Source organism: Natator depressus, chromosome 2, assembly GCF_965152275.1.
Source record: "Natator depressus isolate rNatDep1 chromosome 2, rNatDep2.hap1, whole genome shotgun sequence".
NCBI classification, from domain to species: Eukaryota; Metazoa; Chordata; order Testudines; family Cheloniidae; genus Natator; species Natator depressus.
In genome coordinates, this window is record NC_134235.1 from 237,293,011 (window position 1) to 237,314,662 (window position 21,652).

General features: G+C 42.2%; 1 protein-coding gene across 1 annotated transcript; it reads left to right on the top strand.

Annotated features, from left to right (window-relative positions):
* The first annotated feature begins 14,799 nt into the window (after positions 1-14,799).
* On the top strand, positions 14,800-18,690 carry GJD4 (gap junction protein delta 4). Its single transcript, XM_074943421.1, has 2 exons — positions 14,800-14,863; positions 17,345-18,690. Exons 1-2 carry the CDS (start codon positions 14,800-14,802, stop codon positions 18,538-18,540), a joined length of 1,260 nt encoding a protein of 419 aa, XP_074799522.1. The 3' UTR covers positions 18,541-18,690.
* Positions 18,691-21,652: the final 2,962 nt, after the last annotated feature.

Sequence of the window (21,652 nt, forward strand, 5' to 3'; positions counted from 1 at the left end):
AATGGCTATTAGCCAGGATAGGTAAGGAATGGTGTCCCTAGCCTCTGTTTGTCAGAGGGTGGAGATGGATGGCAGGAGAGAGATCACTTGATTTCCTCTTAGGTTCACTCCCTCTGGGGCACCTGGCATTGGCCACTGTTGGTAGACAGGATACTGGGCTGGATGGATCATTGGTCTGACCCAGTATGGCCATTCTTATGTTCTTATTTAGGTTGCAAAATCAATCACTGGAAATGCCAGAATTGTGGTTGTTTCTGTAACCACAATTCAGCATATATGTTATGAAAGTTTAATTTCATGAATGTGTACAATATTTTCCACAGGATCTGCCCGTTGTTGATTAGTCTCTTGAGATAACCCCAATTAACTGTGAGTGCTCTGGGCAGGGTTATGAAGAATTCTACCCTTGAGTGGCAGTGCTCATCCCAGCTGATAGGCATGTCTAAGGTAATACTTTTTGAAACTATATTAATATAAACTCCCTGGAGGAGATGTGCGCTGCTAGTAGAAACTAAAATCCTAGACAGAATATATATTCTTAAGAAGTTACCATAGGGATAATTACTCCAGCCAGGATAGGCTAGGCATTTTAGAACTCACAACTCAAAGAATTAAATTTAAGCATAAGAGAGAAATAAACATTATGAAATGCGTAGACCTGTCAAAAAAATAAAGTAGCTTGCTGAAAGAATAAAATTAGAGAGAATATATGTGCATTGCAGGAAGTATCAAGAAGTAACAACAACAATAATACAAGTATGTGTTGGGAGGTGAGTGTGAAAGACTGAGTGTGTGTGTGAGAGAGAGGGAGAGACACGCATCTCCCATCCCAGCCAGAGCTGGGGCCAAGGGAGAGGCACATCTCTCCTCCCACACCAGCCCTACATGCCTCAAGCTCCCCCAACCCCACATCACCTCACCCTACTGCCCCCACCCTCCGCATTCTCCCCACTCACCTGTGTGCATGGCTGCTGCGCAACCCTTGATGGCCTTGTGTGCAGGCATGCACCTTAGAGGGAACACAGGTGAGGAGCCCAATTCCCATTGAAAGTCAATGGGAGTTAGGTGCCTGACTGTTCTTTTTTGTGCCGTTGAAAATCTCCACTATATGTTTAACCCCCTCAGAGGGGAACTTTGAGACAATATAGAGCACCTTCAAAGAACTCAAATAGATTAGTAAAACATGATTTCCCTTTACACAAACCATGTTGACTTTTGTGCAACAATTTATATTCTTCTATGTGTCTGACAATTTTATTCTTTACTATTGTTTCAACTAATGTGCCTGGTACTGACGTTAGACTTAGCAGTCTGTAATTGCCAGGATCACCTCCAGAGCCCTTTTTAACTATTGGCATTACATTAGCTATCTTCCAGTCATCGGGTACAGAAGCTGATTTAAAGGACAAGTTACAAACCGTAGTTAATCGTTCCGCAATTTCACATTTGAGTTCTTTCAGAACTCTTGGGTGAATGCCATCTGGTCTTGGTGACCTGTTACTGTTAAGTTTATCCATTAATTCCAAAACCTCCTCTAGTGACACTTCAATCTGTGACAATTCCTCAGATTTGTTACCTACAAAGAACGGCTCAGGTTTGGGAATCTCGCTAACATCCTCAGCTGTGAAGACTGAAGCAAAGAATTCATTTAGTTTCTCCACAATGGCTTACAGATGATAAAGTGTTCCTTTTGTATCTCGATCGTCCCCACTGGTTGTTTAGCAGGCTTCCTGCTTCTGATGTACTTAAACATTTTATTACCTTTTGAGTTTTTGGCTAGCTGTTCAAACTCCTTTTTGGCTTTTTTTATTACATTTTTACATTTAATTTGGTGGTGTTTATGCTCCTTTCTATTACCTCACTAGGATTTGACTTCCACTTTTTAAAAGATGCCTTTTTATCTCTCCCTGATTCTTTTACATGGTTGTTAAGCCACAGTGGCTCTTTTTTAGTTCTTTTACTGTGTTTTTTCATTTGGGGTATACATTTAAGTTGAGCCTCTATTATGGTGTCTTTGAAAAGCGTCCATGCAGCTTGAAGGGATTTCACTGTAGTCACTGTACCTTTTACTTTGTTTAACTAACCTCCTCATTTTTGCATAGCTCCCCTTTCTGAAATTAAATGCCACAGTGTTGGGCTGTTGAGGTGTTCTTCCCACCACAGGAATGTTAAATGTTGTTATATTCTGGTCACTATTTCAAAGCGGTCCTGTTATAGTTACCTCTTGGACCAGATCCTGCACTCCACTTCTTTAATATACATATATACAACACACTATTTCTTTAACATATATTTTTTGTATGGTTTATGTGACGCTGGCAGACCAGGTACCAGCTCATGCCAAGGCCCCTAGGCTCCAACTGAACACTGAAGAATGCATAGTTGGAAACCAGTCTGGCTCACCTATGTGTTAGTATTATATTAAATAGGTATTAGATTTATAAAAATGTGTTTAGACTTTATGAAATGCTTGTGGGATGCTGCATGTATTAATCTCACTTAATATCTGTACCCCATGTTATAAGTGTTTGAATTTGTAAACCTCTGTAACTGTAACTCACCAATCAGGAAAGAAGCCTTCATTAATGTAAAGGCTGGCTTCCTACAGCATGTGTTAGGTCCTGCACACAAGAAGGCCCACTGAAACCAAATGAGCCACTGTGAAACATCAAAGGGCAAAGACTTTGTTGATTGCTCCGTCCACTCCCAGGAAGAGCAGCCTTGCATGAAGACTTGTCCTATCACCTTGAACTCTGCAGGAAGGAAGTAAAAATCCCTGACAAGAAGAAACTGGGTCTCTATGCTGCTTGGATTTTGGGAGAGCAAGATTTCTAAGCGTGAGCAAGGGAGCCCAGCTGCTTAGCCTGGATTAGCCCGAGAGAACTTATAGAGTTTAAGACTGTAACTCATTGTGTGTGTTAACTTGTTTTAAAGTTGTAAATAACATTTCTTTTTCATAGTTAATAAATCTTAAGTTAATTTATTATAGGACTGGCTACAAGCATTGTCTTTGTGTAGGATCAATTGACCTGGGGTAAGTGACTGGTCCTTTTGGACTAGGAGTAACCTGAACTTTGGTGTAAGGGACCATCTATCACAAAGACAAGCTCTATCAGAGTGCCAAGGGGGACTGTGACTCCATGGCTAGGCTGTTATAGTGCCTGAGGAGTTCATACTGGATACTTGGTTGGTGAAGTTTAAGTATAGAACTCACAACCAATTTGGGATTTGTGTACCCTGCTTCGCCGCAGTGTGCGCTGAGATTGGTATCTGAGCCACTCCGGACAATTGACAGTTTTATATAAGGTTTGTGTGTATTTTTTACTTTATTAAAACAGTATATTAACATTGTTCAAGATTTCAAGTTCAAAAGTAAAAAAGTATAATCAAGGTCAGGCTAAAGAAATCTCATCGTTATGCTCATCCTGCTAATGATCTCCAGTGTGGCCAGTGGACGTATATGATGAGATAGCTCAAAGAAAACAAGTATTAAATCACAGAATCATAAAAATGTGTAGGGCTGGAAGAGACCTCAAGAGGTCATCTAGTCCTCCTCTGGTGCTGAGGTGGAATCAGGTATACTCCTAGACTATCCCTGACAGATGTTTGTACAACCTGTTCTTAAAAACCTCCAGGAATGGGAATTCCACAGCCTGCCTTGGTAACCTATTCTAGTGCCTAACTATTTTTAATGTCAGAATTTTTTCCAAATTTCTAACCTAAATCTCCCTTGCTGCAGATTAAGATTATTACTTGTTTTCCTACCTCTTGTGGGCATAGAGAACAATCTGTCACCATCCTCTTTATGACTAGAACGTTTTCAACGAAGGATCTGAATGAAAATTAAGAAGAATATTAAAGTGTTCCTAAAACAAAAATAATTAAAAAACAGTGGAGAACAATCCAAACAAATGATCTCTCATTGTGAGGCAATGTGATAAATGAATAGACTGGGCTTGTTGTGTATAGGAGGAAATGCTGCTTTTAGGAAAATTTTCATTTTGTGCAGCACAAGGTCTATTCAGCATTTAAAGTTTTATTTTGTGGGCTTATGTGAGACTTATGTGAGGCATAGGTTTTATGCTGGCCTTTTGCACAGGGATGAACTTAATTGGTTGTGAAGAAATTTCTTTGCATCCAAGAAGAAATCGACACCCAGTAGTATTCCTCTACATTCTGAATTTTACATTCTAAATAAAATAAGGAAAGAAACCTGCTACCATATTTCTTATTTCTTCAGTGTTTTTTAATCTACACATTTGCCATTTCTCTGTAGAGCCTGGTTTTCTTTGCTTGACTTGAATGACCATCTCACTACAAATCATCTGTCTCTAATGTAAGAAAAAGCTGTCTCAGTCCTCAATAACTGAGACAACAGTATGGGTTTTGTTTCTTAAAATGGTTAGCCATGAAATACAAGAAGGTGTAAAGAACTCTATTTTAATTCTAAAACGGCTGCTTGTGTGTTAAACCTGATATGACAGATTTATTTACCGATGTCCAGAACCAACACAATAACCTCTCTTGTTGTGAATGCTGAAAACAGTAATCTATTTGCTCTCCACAAACCTGGCTATGTTTAAGGAGTTCTGTTTCATGGTATATAGCCAAAATATACAACACTGAGTGGTAAATTTAGTTAAAGTGAGATATTCCACATACTAATATACCCTCTATTCAATATTATAACCTGTTTGATTATTTTTAGTATTTAAGATCTTTATATCTTATTTTAACTGTTTCCATGGTATTGATACCTCACACGTATAAGTACCAAGGTTCCCTTATAGTGTGAAAAATCCTTCCAGAAACAATGCCAATAGAGCCAACTAAAATTAAGTAGACTAAAGGAATCTCTTAAATCGTATTATGGTGCTTGCTTAGTTTCCTGATGCTCAGATATGGTCTATTGTTGTGAGATACGAGCATACCTCCCAGTCATGCCAATGGGATTGGTGTGTACAGAAGGAATAACAGATCTGAGAATCAGTAAATTAAGCAAGCCACACTACTATGACTTGGTGAAGATTTGCAAAGCCACAAATGGGAACTGTGTCCAACTAGCATTGACTTTTAATGAGCTGGGTGCTTACTTCTTCTTTGTGGCTTTTGAAAATCTGTCCCTCAGGTGTTTTGTTATCCTAGTTCTGTTTAATTACTTGGAGGTTGTATTTGGTTGGCCTCTGGCTGGTTACAGAGGGACTTGACAACTGTGAAAAGTGCTGTATAAGGAGCTGATCCTGAACTCCCTACTCAGGCAAAAATCAAAAAAGCTCAAGAGCAAGGCTACTCCCCTCTCTGAATTCAAACCCCCTTCTGCTGTGGCACTAGCAGGAAGCCAGCCGATTGCACTGACATATTTGGGGAGTAACTGGCAATACCTGTAAAAGGATAAACTGGAGCCATTCACTTTCTTACCAGGCCAAGGCCAAAGACCACTTTGCCCCCTCTACCAACTTTTTGCACTCTTTCCCTTGCCTTTTGTCTATATTTAGATTCTGAGCTCCCTGGGTCAAGGACTGGGCCCCCTATTGTGTTTGGAAAGGGCCTAGCACATAGTGGGCACTAATAGAAACAAATAAGAGTCCAGGATCAAGCCAGTGGTATAGTGGTAAAAAAATAAGTGGGTAAACTAAACAAACTTAAACAAGAGTCCATATTACTCAAATGAGAAGTGGGTAAACACTATTCACCCACATTTACCCTCACCTACAGTACTGAACCAAGCCCAGAATGTGTTCAGCATTTTGAGCCTCAAATGCTTGTTTACTATGTACAAAACATAATCACAAAGCTGAGTGTCACGTAAACAGCAGTCACAAAATAGCCTAGTCCCTGTCTGTACCAGAGATTTTTGAACTGATGTAGATACACTGGTGCAAACCCTCAGTAGGTGTCCTGCTATGCATTTCAATGGGAGTTTGGTGCCCAACCTGGTTAGGTGCTTTTGAAAATGCTGCTAGGGGCCTACCTGCATCTTTAGGCATTTAAATACTTTTGAGAAAACTGGCCCCAAGATCCTGATTCAGCAAAGCACATGCTCAAGTTCCATTGAAGTCAAACTTAACAGTGTTTAAAGTTAAGCACATGCCAAAGTGCTTTGCTGAATAGAGATGGGTTTATGTTCTTAATTTCTTTGCTGAATCAGTGTCTAAAAGAACTGCTTCTTGGATGGGGTATTATCTTAGAACACAAGCTTCATAAAGAAAGATGACCTTTCCAAACAGTTACTGAGAAGGCAATTTGCCTTGAGGCAAAATAGGAATCAGAATAGATCAAACCCCAGTGGGCATATAGCTAAAACAGTCTTGGTTTTAGATTTACTAAATACAAGAAGAGGAAAAAAAACAAAGTACAGCACACTGTATGTACCTTGTGTGCCAGATAGGTTTCTTAATGTAAGCAGTGTCAGGATGAGCTCCACCCTGACATCTGGTGGTGAGGTGTGGCAAGTTGTGGAAAAAAAAAAACTTCAGGGGCTGATCTCATTTGCATAGGCACACCCACGCCGCCTAGACTGAGGCCATAGCTGCCCAAATGGTCACTTCGGCTGCTGTGGGATCCCCAGTGTCTCTGTTATTGGGGCAGGAAGAATAAATTGTTATTACCCTGATTATGGGAACTGTGCTTGGAACTGTACTTGACCTTTTGCTATGATGGAGGGACTCACCATCAACTAAGTAGCACTCGCTAGGCAAGGGTCATGGGTTCCAAAACTGTGTGAATTGAGAGAGACTTGAGACAGGTATTAGTACCTGGTGGTGTGGGCCCCTTTGTGAGGGCCTGAAGCACCAATTGCACCTCTGTCTCTCTCCACTGTGGAATGTCAGAGCTAATTTTGGGTCTATTAAGAGTCTTGCTACAGGTACTATGCTGCATTCACTTTGGCCTTAAGGTGCACCAGCACTAAGGCCCCCACTACTATGAGCTGAAATCACTGAGCACTGTGTCAAGTAGTGGGGAGCCGGAAGATCTAGAGTGCAGCGGTGTGTTTGTGAGACGGCGAGCTGAGCAGAACTGTTCGTGAGACGGCGAGCTGTGCGGAGTGGAGCTGGTCGTGGTGGAGCGGAGCCGTCTGTGAGACAGCAGTGTGTTCGTGAGACGGCGAGCTGAGCAGAGCTGTTTGTGAGACGGCGAGCGGTGCAGAGCAGAGCCGGTCGTGGTGGAGCAGAGCAGAGCCCTGTGGGGCAGTCAGCTTCAGGACACGTAAGGTGCCCCTTTTCCCCACACACAGGCACATTTTAGCCAGACTGGGGAGTAACACTATGCAGATGAACTTTTGAACTCTTGGGCTGGACTTTTTGGACTTCGGGTGATTTGTGGATTGCTGGACTCAAGAGACGTTTGGGTGCTGGGACTCAAGAACCCGAGGGAAAGGGGCATGCCCCAATTTGCTTGGGGTGGTTTTTTTTGCTCATGGGTTGTGTTATGAATCCTGTTGGTGGTGTTTCCCCAACATAATGCCACATTGTTTCTCTCTGTTATTAAAAGGCTTTTTGCTACACTCAGACTATGTGCTTGCGAGAGGGGAAGTATTGCCTCTTGGAGGTGCCCAGCGGGGGTGGTATATATTTGTCCCAGGTCACTGGGTGGGGGCTCGAGCCGGTTTGCATTGTGTTATTGGAATGGATCCCCTAGATATTGAACCCGGCCCTTGTTGCTGCCAACTCTGATGGGCAGAAGGGTTACATTAATAATTAAGGATGGGTGAACTAGTTTGGGTCAAGGATCAAGCCCAACCACTGCCCAGACTTGAACTGTTAATTCACACATGCATTTCCCCCATAGCTTTCTGGGAGCAGAAGGGTCAGTGGCTGCACCAGATAGCTCCCTGAAAGTAGTTGATGCAGAAGTGGCTAACTGGCCCTTTCTGAAGACCCAGTTAAGGATTAAAGCTCCAGGAGATATTGGACTGGAGGTGATGACAAGAGGGGAAGGTGACTTCCCAGCAGACATACCTCCTTGTGGCATGAGTAAGGTTTCCTAAGTTGTTTAGGCAAAGAGCTTGAGTAGAGTAAAGAATCAGAGGGGTAGTCGTATTAGTCTGTATCCACAAAAACAACGAGTCTGGTGGCACCTTAAAGACTAACACAGATTTATTTGGGCATAAGCTTTCGTGGGTAAAAAAACATGGGCATGCATCTGAAGAAGTGGGGTTTTTACCCACGAAAGCTTATGCCCAAATAAATCTGTTAGTCTTTAAGGTGCCACCAGACTCCTCGTTGTTTTAGTAGAATAAAGATGATAATATAATCCAAACCCTTCATCAAGTAGTTTTTAAACTGTAGTGAGAAACTTAGGCCTCTCCAGAATAGCACCAATACCTACGTAGTACATGAGTTGCCTCGCTTCTGCTCCCAAGTTGTATTTTTCTTGCTGCTTCTGCTGCTATTGTAGCAGTGCCAGTCATGGTCTGGGTGGTTTTTGCAGTAATATCTGCGTGGACGATGAAGACCTAAGGGAAGGTTTATAGAGGCACAAAGGGCAGTTAGGTGCCCAATTCCTGCTGAAAGTCAATGGGATTTGGCTGTCTAACTCCTATTTGTGCCTTTGAAAAATCTCCCTCTAGGTTTTTATGTTATCTTAGCTCCTTTTAGGCAGATGCAGTGAGACCATTACACTGTTGGACTAAGAATGTGTGTGTGTGTGTGTGTGTACACACATCACATGCACTTTTGTTGCCAAGTTGTTGTGTTGGCTAGGTAGAAGCTTTTCTTAATTTAGGTTAGGTTTTCTGTTAACCAGTCAGTGCTCTGTATTGCTTCTTAGCGTTTGGTTAAATAGCTTTGCTTCTTCCCACTTACAAAATTATAGTTCTGATTAAATTTACGTTCCTTTAAAAAATTAATCTTCCTAATCTTAATTAGCTTCATTTTCAATGCTTCCGTTTATTTTTGTTGATGAGAATATTTTTGTTCATGAACTTAAAGACCATTCTCTTAAGAGCTCGGTTATGTTTACTGAAAGATTGGCTAGTAGTTGGTCTGTTAGTATGCATAAAAACCAATATCTTAAATAAAGGGGTTATTTTCTTGTAAAGACACATGACTGTGCATTTGCTCTTAAAAATATATATTTCTGTTAAGGAAACTAGATTCCAAGGTCAGATCCTCAGGCACATTAGGAAAGCGTAGTATGGCTACTTTGGCACACTACCCTAAAGCCCTTTTAACTGGTCACAGAAAGATCACCCCAGTGTCATGAGATCCTCTATATAGTACAGAATTGCCTTAGCAGCTCCCACTTCACCCTTTTCCCCTGCAATTGCTGCTGGGTGCATTGCAGGGGAACAGAGAGCATGGCTGGGACATCAGTGATCCTAGCTGCCATAATGGCCATATCTGAGGCAGATTACAGCAGCCTTCTGACTGCCGACCAATCCCCAGTCATTAATTAGAGCATAGAGTTGCCTCAGGATAGGAAAGCCCAGAAGGCTTAAAAGGTAACTATGCATCTCCCCTTCCTAAACATACAACCAATTGCTTAACTACATTTTTGATTCAAGATTGAAATTGTTCAAGAGACCAAATAACCAAGTGTCGTCAATTCTATTAGTCAAAGACATAGCAGTGTAATACAGAAAGGAAAGAATTAATTCTTTGCCAATCCAATCTGGAGTGCAGAGTCTCGCAACATTCAATATTGCTCTGGACATATATATTCAAAATTAGTGTGTAATATACACACACACACACGGTTGTTTACAAGTTAGAGAACATTCTATACAGCACCCAAAACTTAACTCACCAATCAGCATTTTGTCTTTGTTTTTCTGTAGCAACTTGCGCCTTTCTTCTCTTTGTTTTAGATACCACCTTCCAGGCACCAATAGGCTGTGAAAGAACTCTCTACCTGTACCAGGACATAGTAATAACGCATCTGACAGGTTTTGTATTTGCCTATGCCAGTGGTTCTCAACTCTGGTCCACCGCTTGTTCAGGGAAAGCCCCGGGCGCGCCAGGACAGTTTGTTTACCTGCTGCGTCCGCAGGTTCGGCCAATCGTGGTTCCCACTGGCCGCGGTTCGCCGCTCCCGGCCAATGGGGGCTGCAGGAAGGGCGGCCAGCACAACCCTCAGCCCGCGCCGCTTCCTGCATCCCCCCATTGGCCTGGAGCCACGATCGGCCGAACCTGCGGATGCGGCAGGTAAACAAACCGGCCCGGCGCGCCAGGGCTTTTCCTGAACAAGTGGTGGACCAGAGTTGAGAACCACTGTCCTATGCTAAGAGCTGAATTCAGCTCTGCAAAGTGTTTTGGGATATGTACACCTCAGTGTGAACAGAACAGGAGTAATCCGCATTTGAGGGGAAAGCATCACACAAGTCAATTAGCAAAACTACCCAACATTCAGATGCCATATGAAGTACACAGTATGAATCCCATACATGTGTAATACATGTTAATGTGGTGTGTACTACACTAGTTAAGCCTGAGCTGCACTGAGTCCTCCTCACCCAGAGCCTAAGCACAGTCTTTACATTACATTATACATTCTGCCACATTAATTAACCTTTAGCAGAGAACGTGACATGGGTCCGCACAGGTAGGTCTGTATGCAACCATGGATTATTGTTTTCACCACTTCTGACAAATGTTGTCCATTATTAAATATGATCCTGATATGTGCACAGCTGTTTGCTCTCTCAGTAGGATACTCACAGGAGTGGCGTCACTCGTGTAAGTGTTTGCCGCTTCAAGCCCTGAATTTGTTGTAAGTGGTTTTAAACTCAGACAGCAGTTGTGGATTTGAAAATAGATTTATTGCACCTTCTTGTATTTCATTGCTGACCCCTTCAAGTGAGGGCTGTGCTGTGGCTCTTTAAGGAACTGCAAGGGAAAAGAGATGAAACGACTGCAGGATATTAAAGTGATGTTTCACCTGTAGTCACCTCTTTTTTAAAAAATACATAGATTGTTCACGTGGGCTTGGATCACAGACTTCAGCACTCAGCTTTGCCAAAATTCGGGGATGATCAGATATGGGATTTTGGTATAATCCAATCTCTAAATTATTTCGCTTCGGTATCTATTGACAAACAGGATCCTAGGGAAGAGTGCAAGGTGAATAGTAAACATGAGGGATCATACATCTGGAAAAGACAACTTCAGCTGTGTGGAAAAATTATCACTGCTTCACATATTTCATGAATTAAGGGAAAACAAACTGTTTCTGACTCCAGTTATTTGGAAGACAAAAATATACATTTTGAAAATGAACAATAGTGAAGAATCAGCTGATATTTTACATAATTCCATAGGCAACATAGAAATACCACATGGCACTGAGTTTTACATTTATGGTTAAGTGTTTTACTGAGGTACCTCCCAGCTACAGCTGAGATCAAAGCCCTAGTATGCTAGGCATTGTACGAAAACATAGTCAAAGGGCAGGTTTACACTATGGGGCTAAATTGACCTACGTTACACAACTTCAGCTACATGAGTAACGTAGCTGGAGACGACGGACCTTAGGTACACTTATTGCGGTGTTTACACTACAGCGGGTTGACAGGAGAAACTCTCCTGTTGCCTTACCTTATGGTTCTCAGTCCGGTGGAGTACCGGAGTGTGATTGGCAGTTGATTTAGAGGGTCTTCACTAGACCCGCTAAATTGACCCCTGGTGGATCGATCACTGTAGTGTCAATCCATGGTAAGTAGAGACAAGCCCAAAGACAGCCCCTGCCTCAAAGAGCTTAGTAACTTGCCTAAAGTCACACAGCATAGTAGTGATAGAGCAGATTAGAACACAGGTCTCCTAACTGTGCCCTATCCCCTCTTCACTAGGGCAGAGATTACAACACAGTTCATAAGCCTACAGGATAATGATTTATTTTTAAAAAGAAAAATACACCTACCCATCTCAGCACATTTCCCTGTCATGGAGCCATTGTGCCCAGATTTTCTTATTTGCCACAGTCAAGATGGTGGCATATAGGGTTTTAAGCAACAAATATGCTTATTCTTCACATACTGTTATAGTCTATCATATTAAAAGCGGCTAAGGACATTTTAACTTGTGATTATTTGACATGATGAACAATTTATGACCTACTGTGTCAATGCAGCTGCTGTGCATTAGTATCCTGTCAGCATCTTAACATTCCTGATTCTATTTTTGATAAAGGAAGTTTCACACGAGTAGCTACTTTTCCAAAATTAATATGGTTATTTGCACTCTCTCCCACTCCTAACTCTCCCCCTCCCCTGAAGACCACAAAAACGCAACCTCAAGCACCATAAAAACAGTACAGTACAGTACTAAAGAGCTCCCTTTGGTTGGAAAAAGTGTATTACAAGAGTACTAAAAACTTAATACATATATTTATCACTTCAGATTAAAACCTTTGACTAAGGTAAATCCCCATCATCATTTTATTTTTTTTTGAAGTTCCACCACTGTACACTGGTTTTTATGTTTCCCTTAGGCAGACTAACACAAATGATTCTCTTGCTGTCCTGTCTGAGGCCTTGAGCATTCCTGATTAGGTCTCATTGAATTCAGAGAGCCCCTAGAGAAAATTTTTTTTGGTATTGTTACATATTGCGGGAATATAGGGTGGGGAGAATGGGAAATTATCCCATTACCAATGGACCAGGGTCCACATCCCATTGACCCAGTCATGCTACAACTTGCACTGACACTCTTCAGTTGACAGTTTCAGTAAATAGGTGGTCTTGAAAGGATTAGATTTTTTTTTTTAAATTGATAAATGTCACTTTTACTATACTCTCACAAACCAATGAAAAATATTTCCATAGCTAATAACTGATATTTACAGAGAGGCAAAATAAGAAAATGCTGCTTGAGAACTTTAGAGTCTGGTTTAAGGAAATTTACTTTGTATATTTTGACGTATTGACAATTTATGTTTTTAATGGTTATAAAGCTTTAACTTGTTGAATCTCCGTGTCTACTGTTACTAAATAATTGTCTGATCTCCCACATTGTCTGAGCCCCCCATAATATCCCACACCTGTGACATTTTAAATTTATAAAAATCAAGTGTTAGATTAAAAGTAATCGTCAAAGTTATATTAAAAAAATCTAATTCCTCCAAACCTACAAATAGTTCAGTCCTGATGTCCAGGCAAACCTTGGCCTATTCCACTCCCTTAGCAGTGAGGGTCTCCAGGTAGAAATACATTTGCAGGGTTGCACTGACAAGCTCACACTTTTGCCTGTTCTATGGCTCAATAGAGGCTTTCAGGCCTGTCAAACCACCACTTTTCTCCAGCACTAAATAGATTCATACACACGCTACTTTAATCTCCCTCCCCCTCCCCGCCCCCAGTAATTTAAGGCCCAGATGTGAATTACCCTTGCAACCACAGCACACATTGTGGGTTACAGATGGGATGGAGGGGAAGGGAAAAGCAGATTCTGGGGTGAGGAGTGGAAGAAGCCTTGGCTCTGTAACAGTCGTAGATTATTTTCTCTCTGGAGCTAGGGGTGACTCAGGCTACGTCTACACTTCTGACAGTGTCTAGTACATACACTGCATATACATCTAGCATAGGTATAAAGAACAGTGTAGATGGTAAGGCACTGCTCTGGATGCAGAAACTCCAGAACCTTCGAGTATATACCTGACAGGGCTCTCTGTCTACCCCAACAGGGCCTCCCATGTCTACACTGCTGTTTTTTGAAGTGTAATATCTCACTGCCTCCTGACTGTTGGAGCCTTTCTTGGCTGCCCCTCTGCTCCTGGATCCTTTCATTGCTGTGTGTAGCTACACACCACAATGTGGAAAAGCCTGCTTTTCACTGCAGTGTGTAGCTACATATAGTCTACATGCCATGGCAAGGCCTTAGAGTCATCATTCCCTCCTGGTTTGCTATGCCCATCACTCAGAACAGATTGTGTAAGTACAGTTTAGCCTTAACACGCTACATGCTATGGCTTACTTCTTAAATAGTAAATGTCACAAATATCTGCTTAGATTACCAATTAAGGCAAATTTCTACTAGGCTCTTCCCAGTGATGACTACAATGCAAAACAGTTCAGACAGGAAGAACTCATCCAAATGAAAATGACTTTAAAAGAAGATTTTTATTTTCCAAGATGCTATTAAAGATTTCATCATTTTCATCCTCCATATCCCTGCAGGATAGAGATTGCTCTCCTCTCAGACTGAAGGCAAGTTGTGGAATTTTTGGTGCAACTGTGATTGACAAGACCATGATGTCCTCTCAGAGAGGGTGTGTTTTATTAATAAAATTACTTTGGGGAAATTGCAATGGGATAGCTTCCTAGTAAAGAGTTGCTAAACTGAAAATGCCTTCCGAAGACAGGGATGTTGGTCCCTTCGTATCCCCTTTCCTTGTATTTTTCATCTGTATTCCCCTTGGGGAAACAGAGAGGCTTCTATTATTTCCTGTACTGGTGTCTGATTTTTGCCACTGAAATATCCCAGCAATGCCAGGAGGCTGGAATGCCCTGGGAGGGTAAGAATAGCCCACAATGGTTGAGATTACTCCTGTTGCCTTTTGTCTACTTGCAGTTGTCAGGACAGGGGGACCACAGAGGTAAGTGCAGCAAATAGATCTGTGAAGCTAGAACTTTTGTGAAATCAACTGTATTTCCTAGGGAGGGTTTGTTCCCAATTTGCAAAAGTCAACAGGCCTGTTTAGCTCTTTCATAAAAATAATTCTTCATCAGTAATGTTGTTAATGATTGAGTATTTTCCCCGCAAATATTTATTTTCTTTCTTCTCTGTCTAGGTCTAATTTGCTTTGAAAATGCCAGAATCCTCCTTAAGCTTTCAGAAGCTGAAAGTGTAGTGAACTAGTTCAAAGATGGAGCGCTGGGACTCACTGGGGTTTTTGATTATCACTCTCAACTACAATGTTACGATTGTAGGTAAGTATCTGTAAAAGGTCTGCTCTTTCTTTTAGAGTTTCATCCCCCCCAAATCATCCAGGTTTCTTCCCTGTTCATCAGCTTTCATTTCCAGCTATCAGTCTGACCACTTCCACGGCCCCCTCCCAAAAGAGAGTTACCTGTTTTGCTATGGGATATAAGAGCTGTTGATGATTGATTTTTTTTTTTAATAGAAAATATTCATAGCAGATGAAGTAGGAATCTAAATGTTAGAAATGAATAAGGGGGGTGGAGGGGAGCTTTCAAATCTGGCTATTCTTACCCACCAAGTTTCCTCCCAGCTGTATTGAGAGCTGTAATGAAACACTCAAAGCTCAAGGCAGATGTAAAAAGTACATTTTTCCATTATATGACATAGCCTGCTTTAACAGTGAAGTAAAAAACATTTTTCAATAAACTATTTGGTGATTAAGCAATCTTGTTTTTCATAGTTGGGTTTTAAAAGTTTACAGCATTCAAGTGCATATTAAAAATGCCCTTTAATTTTCTCAGACAATGACCTCAGTCTTGTCTTTTTTTTTTTTTTTTTTTTAAATAAGATTCCATCACTGATTCACTTTGTAATTTTGAGCAAATGACTTAGGGCCAGATCCAAAGACTACTGAAGACAACTGACTTTAGCCTTTGCAGCTCAGTCCTGTAAATATTTATTACAGGGCATTGCTCACTGCAGCAAGTAATCCCAGTAACTGTCAGTGAAATGGCTTGCTGAGTAACTGTCTGCAGAACTGAGCCCTTAGGGAAAGTGATGCACAGAGTTATCTGTTAAAAGCTTGTCCCTCTCACCAAGATGGTCCAATAAGAGTTATTACCTCACACACCTTGTCTCTATAGTACTAACCTAACAGGGATCAAGTGATTTTTAAGCGGAACTCTCTCATGTGTACATTCTAATTAAAAACTGATGCCCTAACACATCCCAGGGTGTTGAGAGGCTTAATTCATAAATGGTTTTGAAACATGGAGATCCTTGCATAAAAAGTGTAATAAAAGTACAGAGTATTATTTGTTAAGGGCTACTTTTGATTTCATATAGTAGCCATTTTTCTCCACCAGAATAGCCAACTGAAAACACCAAGAATGCCATCAGAAATAGTTTGTGGTTAGGAAATATATTGTTTAGTTGGTTGTGGGAGGGTTTCAGTATGATCACCTATTCTGCAGTCTCACGGAGTTATCAAGTTGTTTATATATTCTTGCCCAGTTTCACCATTTCTGAGAGCTGTGTTATTGTTATTGTCTCTCTTGCTGGCCACAAGAGAGGTATGTAGCTCATCTCAAATGCATGCCAATAAATATTAACACCCCAATGTTTTACAAACATTTAAATGTTTAAGATTCACACAAATGTTATAAAAAAGTGCTTAGTTTTTTGGCAAGTAGGAGAGGCGATTGTCTAAGACTGTAAGTATGCATACACCATACACTAAAAGCAAAATCCTTATAATTTTTCTGTAAAAAGAGTTATTTTTAAAAATACCTACAGGGGCTATTTTACCAACTCTCTGCCTGTAAAACCACGTGTGTTTATACCAGAGAGAACCACTCAGTACTTTAGATTTCTAGGGCTCTGCACAACCATTAATTCGGTCCCACTCCTGCTTCTACTCTTGTCAAAGGTTTTTACTATTGCATTTATCTGGAAGCAGAATTGAATCCTTAACCTTTATCCTGTGTTAATGTAGATAAGTATATATTAATCACTCAACCCCCCTTATTGTTTTGCTTTAAGTAGTGAAACCGAGGCAGAGAGATTATTAAATTAAATGACATTCCAAAGATCATAGGTAGTCAGTGGCAGAGCCAGGACTGAAACTCAGGATGTCCTGGCTTCAAACTCTACCTGCATATATTGAACAGTATAGTGGTAGTACTGAGTTTCAGTAACCACTCCAGTAAATGTTTCGAGTCCTAATTTTTTGGTTTTCTTTTTTTTCCCCTTTGCAAAATATCCAGTATTGTGGTTGAATTTTTCTGTTGTTAGTGTTTGTCCAAAGATTTTATATATCAGTAAAAACTCCTAAGATATAACATGCAAGCTTTTTTCAGTCTAACTGCCCTTTTTTTCAAACCAACCGAGCTCCACAGCCCTGGAGAAGGTTTTTTTTAAATTATTATTTAATTAATTCTTTATAGACCAATGTCTGTGTACACATTACTTTGCAAAGATCTAACAAAACAAGATCCGGTCCTGAGAAGCATAGAGTCTGATGGAAAAAATTAAATAAATGAGAGGTAGTCAGAACAATTAATGCTTGATCGTGCCCCAATATTACTAAGGGTTTAATGGAGTAAGGACTGTAGAATTAAGGACCTGATCCAAAGCCCACTGAAGTAAATGGAAAGATTCCAATTGATTTTTGTTCATAAATAATGTAATCCAGCGTGAACAATATGAGCCTCTTGTTAGATTTCATTTTTTGTGCTGTGAGTCTATCAACATTTCTTCTTCCTCTCTAGGAAAGATCTGGCTAACATTAGTAATCTTGCTGAGAATGGTGGTGATAGTGTTAGCGGGATACCCCCTCTACCAAGATGAACAAGAACGGTTCATCTGCAATACCTTACAACCAGGATGCTCTAATGTGTGCTATGACATTTTCTCTCCTGTCTCTCACTTTCGATTCTGGCTCATTCAGACAGTGTCTATTCTGCTACCTTATGCTGTATTCAGCATCTATGTTCTGCACAAAGTAGCCATCCATGTTGTGACAGCACATTGTCTGCCATATAGATATGAAGGAATGAAGGCCTTAGCTGGCCATTCAGCTTTGAAGGAACCCTGCAAAAACATTGCAGTCACTAGACCATCCTGCAAGGCAGATCTTCTGAATATCCCTGATTTTTCTTGGGCATACACTGTTCACCTTTCTCTAAGAACACTGGCAGAGGCTAGCTTTGGAGCTGGACAGTATTATCTCTTCGGATTTTTTGTTCCTAAACGCTTTTCCTGTTACCAGTCTCCTTGTACCAGCACGGTCGATTGCTACATCTCCAGGCCTACTGAAAAATCGATCATGATGATTTTCATTTGGGGGGTGAGTGGCCTCTCTTTTCTGCTTAGCCTTGTTGATCTAGCCTTTGCCATCCAAAGAATGGCAGTAAGAAATGGACAAAATAAACCGATGGAAGGTCTCCATGCAGAGGATGAGCACAGTTCAGTTCTGCCTCCAGCTGACAAGCAGGAGGATTCTCCACCACCTCCAGAGGACAGAGGCCATCAACATCTAGTGACACACAGTCATACTAGTGAAGTGTCTTGCTCACTTCATTCTGAAGATGAAGAAGAACTTCAGGAGGAAGAGAAGATCATCTCCCAGCAAACTGCCATCTCTAACCTCAACAGTAACAGCAATAAGCCCTGTCTAGCAGACAGCCTTGCTGCTAATCAAGGCAGTAATGAAGTGCCCCTGTGTATAAGTGACCAGCAGCATATCCCATACAAGCAGCTGAGACATGGGCAACAGCAAACCTTCACCAAAGAGGCTTCCCTAACTTTGAGACCCCAAGTCAAGTCCCATCTTGGGGTTTACTCTTCTGGAAGTCAGAGCAAGCTTTTAGGGTGTTACTCTTCAGCTGAGCTAAAAACTTCTATTGGGCAATCAAGTTGTAGCAGTGCTGGCTACTTGGGATCAAAAAAATCGGAATGGGTGTAAAGAGCCGTGACATTGCATTTACTTCTCCTGGAATGACACACATTTCACACCATCTAGTTTGACATGGAAACCTCAGTGTCGGTTAAATTCCATTTTTGTGCCTGTGAAAATATAATTTTACAAAACATCCCCCTGGCGGAATGAAGAACAGGAAGCAGAACTTGCTGTGACTTTGACAGGATTGTATGGAAATCCTTGATAACACCGTGTGGCAGATTTCATTAAGATGGTAACTTTTGCTGTTTGGAATGTTTGATATTGAATATTAGGGATCTTTCTAACCACCACCACAGATTTATGCTGATGTGGCTTCTAACAGTCTTTTCAGATATATATTCATTTCGTTATTGTTGTAGTCAAGCATAATATTTTTCTTTATATTAGTTGAGCTTGTTTAGCTTTTCATGTGTGACAGTGATGTGTTTTATCGTTTCCTGGAGAGGAACCACATTAATTATTAAACTGATCATAGATAGAAAAGCATTAAATATTTAGTTCTCTAGTCCGTGAAGTCTTTTTAATGGGATCTGTGTTGATTATGCTGTAATATCACAAAATATTAGGACAAAGAAACCTTTTGTAAGTCATTGTATTTTATCAGCTGTGAGAAAGAATGCAGGGAACAAACATGGATTGAATGTATCTTGTATGTCTCTCAAACTGATACATGGACAGACAGGTGGATAAATAATGCAGACGCTGTGGCAGAACTCTGGAGCTTGTTTATTTGTCTTTTATACCTATCTATTTTTAAATGACTAGAGTCTCCAGTATAAATCAGAAAGAGCCTGATTGTGTCTGAAAGGGATAATAAAGTTAATAGTCCTTTTCCTCCTCCTGCTCAGTGGTTTGTACTTACTAAACTTTGACCTACACTAATAATGCTATCCCTTAATTGCAGGTCAGGCTGCTGCCTGGTTTTTAGCCTCCTGCAAATCCCCATAGTGTGAGGCCAATTCTATAAACATACAGCTGATGTGGAGAGCACTGGAACTTTCAGAGTGTGTGTGTAACGTGAATATAAATTTCTGAAAACCGCCAATACCCTCTTAGGAAGATCTGCCTGACTCAAGTTTACTTCTGATGCAGTTGTGTTAAAACACTGCAATGGTTATAGAGTAACAGCCGTGTTAGTCTGTATTTGCAAAAAGAAAAGGAGTACTTGTGGCACCTTAGAGACTAACCAATTTATTTGAGCATAAGCTTTCGTGAACTATGGCTCACTTCGTCGGATGCAATGGTTATAGCTGCTCAGCACTGGAGTACACCAAACCTCTAAGGTACCTGTAGTGTGCCAGGTGTACTGCAGCTGAGAGGCAAGCCGTGAAGGTGCTTCAGCAGCTACACCTTGTAGGTGCTAGTCCTAGCTCCTCTGCACTGGCTCCCTGTCCAGTTGCTGCTGCTCCCCCATTAGTCCCAATCCTACGGTCATGTCTGGCTGTGACGTTCCATGTGCAGCTCTGTATACGGTTCCTGGGGGTTTCTCTCTGCATTCAGCTTCTCTGAAGCTCCTGGCTCATCATGCCATTGATGCTTCCCAGCAGTGCCCACTCACTTCCTGGTTAGAATTCTTCCTCCTACCTGGCCAGGGATGTGCAGTTGCAAGGGGGTGATTGGATTGTAGTCCCCTGCTTAGCAGTGTAAATGGGGTCTGAATGAATTCTCTTCTGACACCTAGTTTGGGAGGGGGAGAGACTTCAGGAGCAAACTGTATTTACATGAACACACCTACTCTGCATAGGTATCTAGCCAGAGGTGAAAGTAAGCCAGTATGCCCCAGTATGGCATACCGGCAAGAGCGGGTGCACCGTACTGGGGCAGCCCGGCTTCCCCAGGGAGCAATTTAAAGGGCCTGGGGCTCCCAGCAGTGGCTGGAGCCCCAGGCCCTTTAAATTGCCTCCAGAGCCCCGCTGCTGGAGCCCTGGGGTAGCGGCTGTGAGGCTCCGGTGGCTATTTAAATGGCCTGGGGCTCCCCTGCTTCTACCGCCCCAGCCCTTTAAATAGCCGCTGGAGCCCTGCTGCTGCTACTCCAGGGCTCTGGAGGCTATTTAAAGGACCGGGCGGTAGAAGTAGGGGAGCCGCAGGCCCTTTAAATAGCCCCCAGAGCCCTGGGGTAGCGGGGGCTCAAGGGGCTATTTAAAGGGCTGGGGCTCCAGCTGCCTCTGCCACCCCAGTCCTTTAAATAGCCGCTGGAGCCCCGCCACTTCCCCAGGGCTCCGGCAGCTAATTAAAGGACCAGGGTAGTACAAGCAGGGGAGCCCCGGGCTGCTGCTGCTACCCTGGTGGGGGAGTGTGGGAGGCAGAGGTGAAGGGGGGGCACTTACCTTATAGGGTGGGGTGGGGCTGGCTCTGACCCCCTCAGCCCTGCCGCTTCTGGGGGCCAGAGCTGACCCCAGCGTACCGGTCAATCGCTCGACTTACTTTCACCCCCATATCTAGCAGACAGGAGCTGTGTAGCTCCAAGTGATCAGCTTTGACTGGTGTTAGGTTAGAAATCACATTAGTACTGAATGTAGAGGTAGTGAAAGGTTATCAATGTTGTTACCTTCATTGTATGACTAAAGGGGAGCAGAACCGTGCTGAGCTTGTCCTGATTGAGGGGTCTCCCTCAGCTGAAAGGAACTCACTAAGCCAGGGGCTTGAATGTCATCCCCCCCATGAAAGTAAGAGGGGTGTGGACTCTTCCTAAGGGTCCCCGGGTTGGTTTACCCTGTTCAAAAATAGAGCTAAATAGGTTTCATTAGGAGCTTTTTTTTTATTTCAAGTACTTAATGAGAGCTGAAATCACTTGTGGTGGGGCAGTGTTTCTGCTCAGCCTGCTGAGAGCTAAAAATCACTAAGAGACTGATCTACAGAAGTCACAGCAGAGAGGCAGGTGGCAGCAGAAGGTAAGTGATGGGCCGCTGGCGAAAGTGGCAAGCGGACGGCTGGCTGGTGGGGCAGCCAGGAACCATGGTGGCCAGCTAAAGCAAGTGCTCAGATGGTGAAGCAAGCAAGGTGCCTTCTTCCCCAGGTGGGAGATGAACTCACACAGATGCACCTCTGAACCCTGGGTCCTCACTGACTAAGGACAACCACTGTGAGTGGTGTCCTGTGAGGGAGTGGGGAGGAG

Coding starts and splice junctions, on each gene's coding strand:
- GJD4 (XM_074943421.1), top strand. CDS start 14,800: ATGGAGCGCTGGGACTCACTGGGGTTTTTGATTATCACTCTCAACTAC. Junction 14,864..17,344: donor CTACAATGTTACGATTGTAG/GTAAGTATCTGT, acceptor CTTCCTCTCTAG/GAAAGATCTGGCTAACATTA.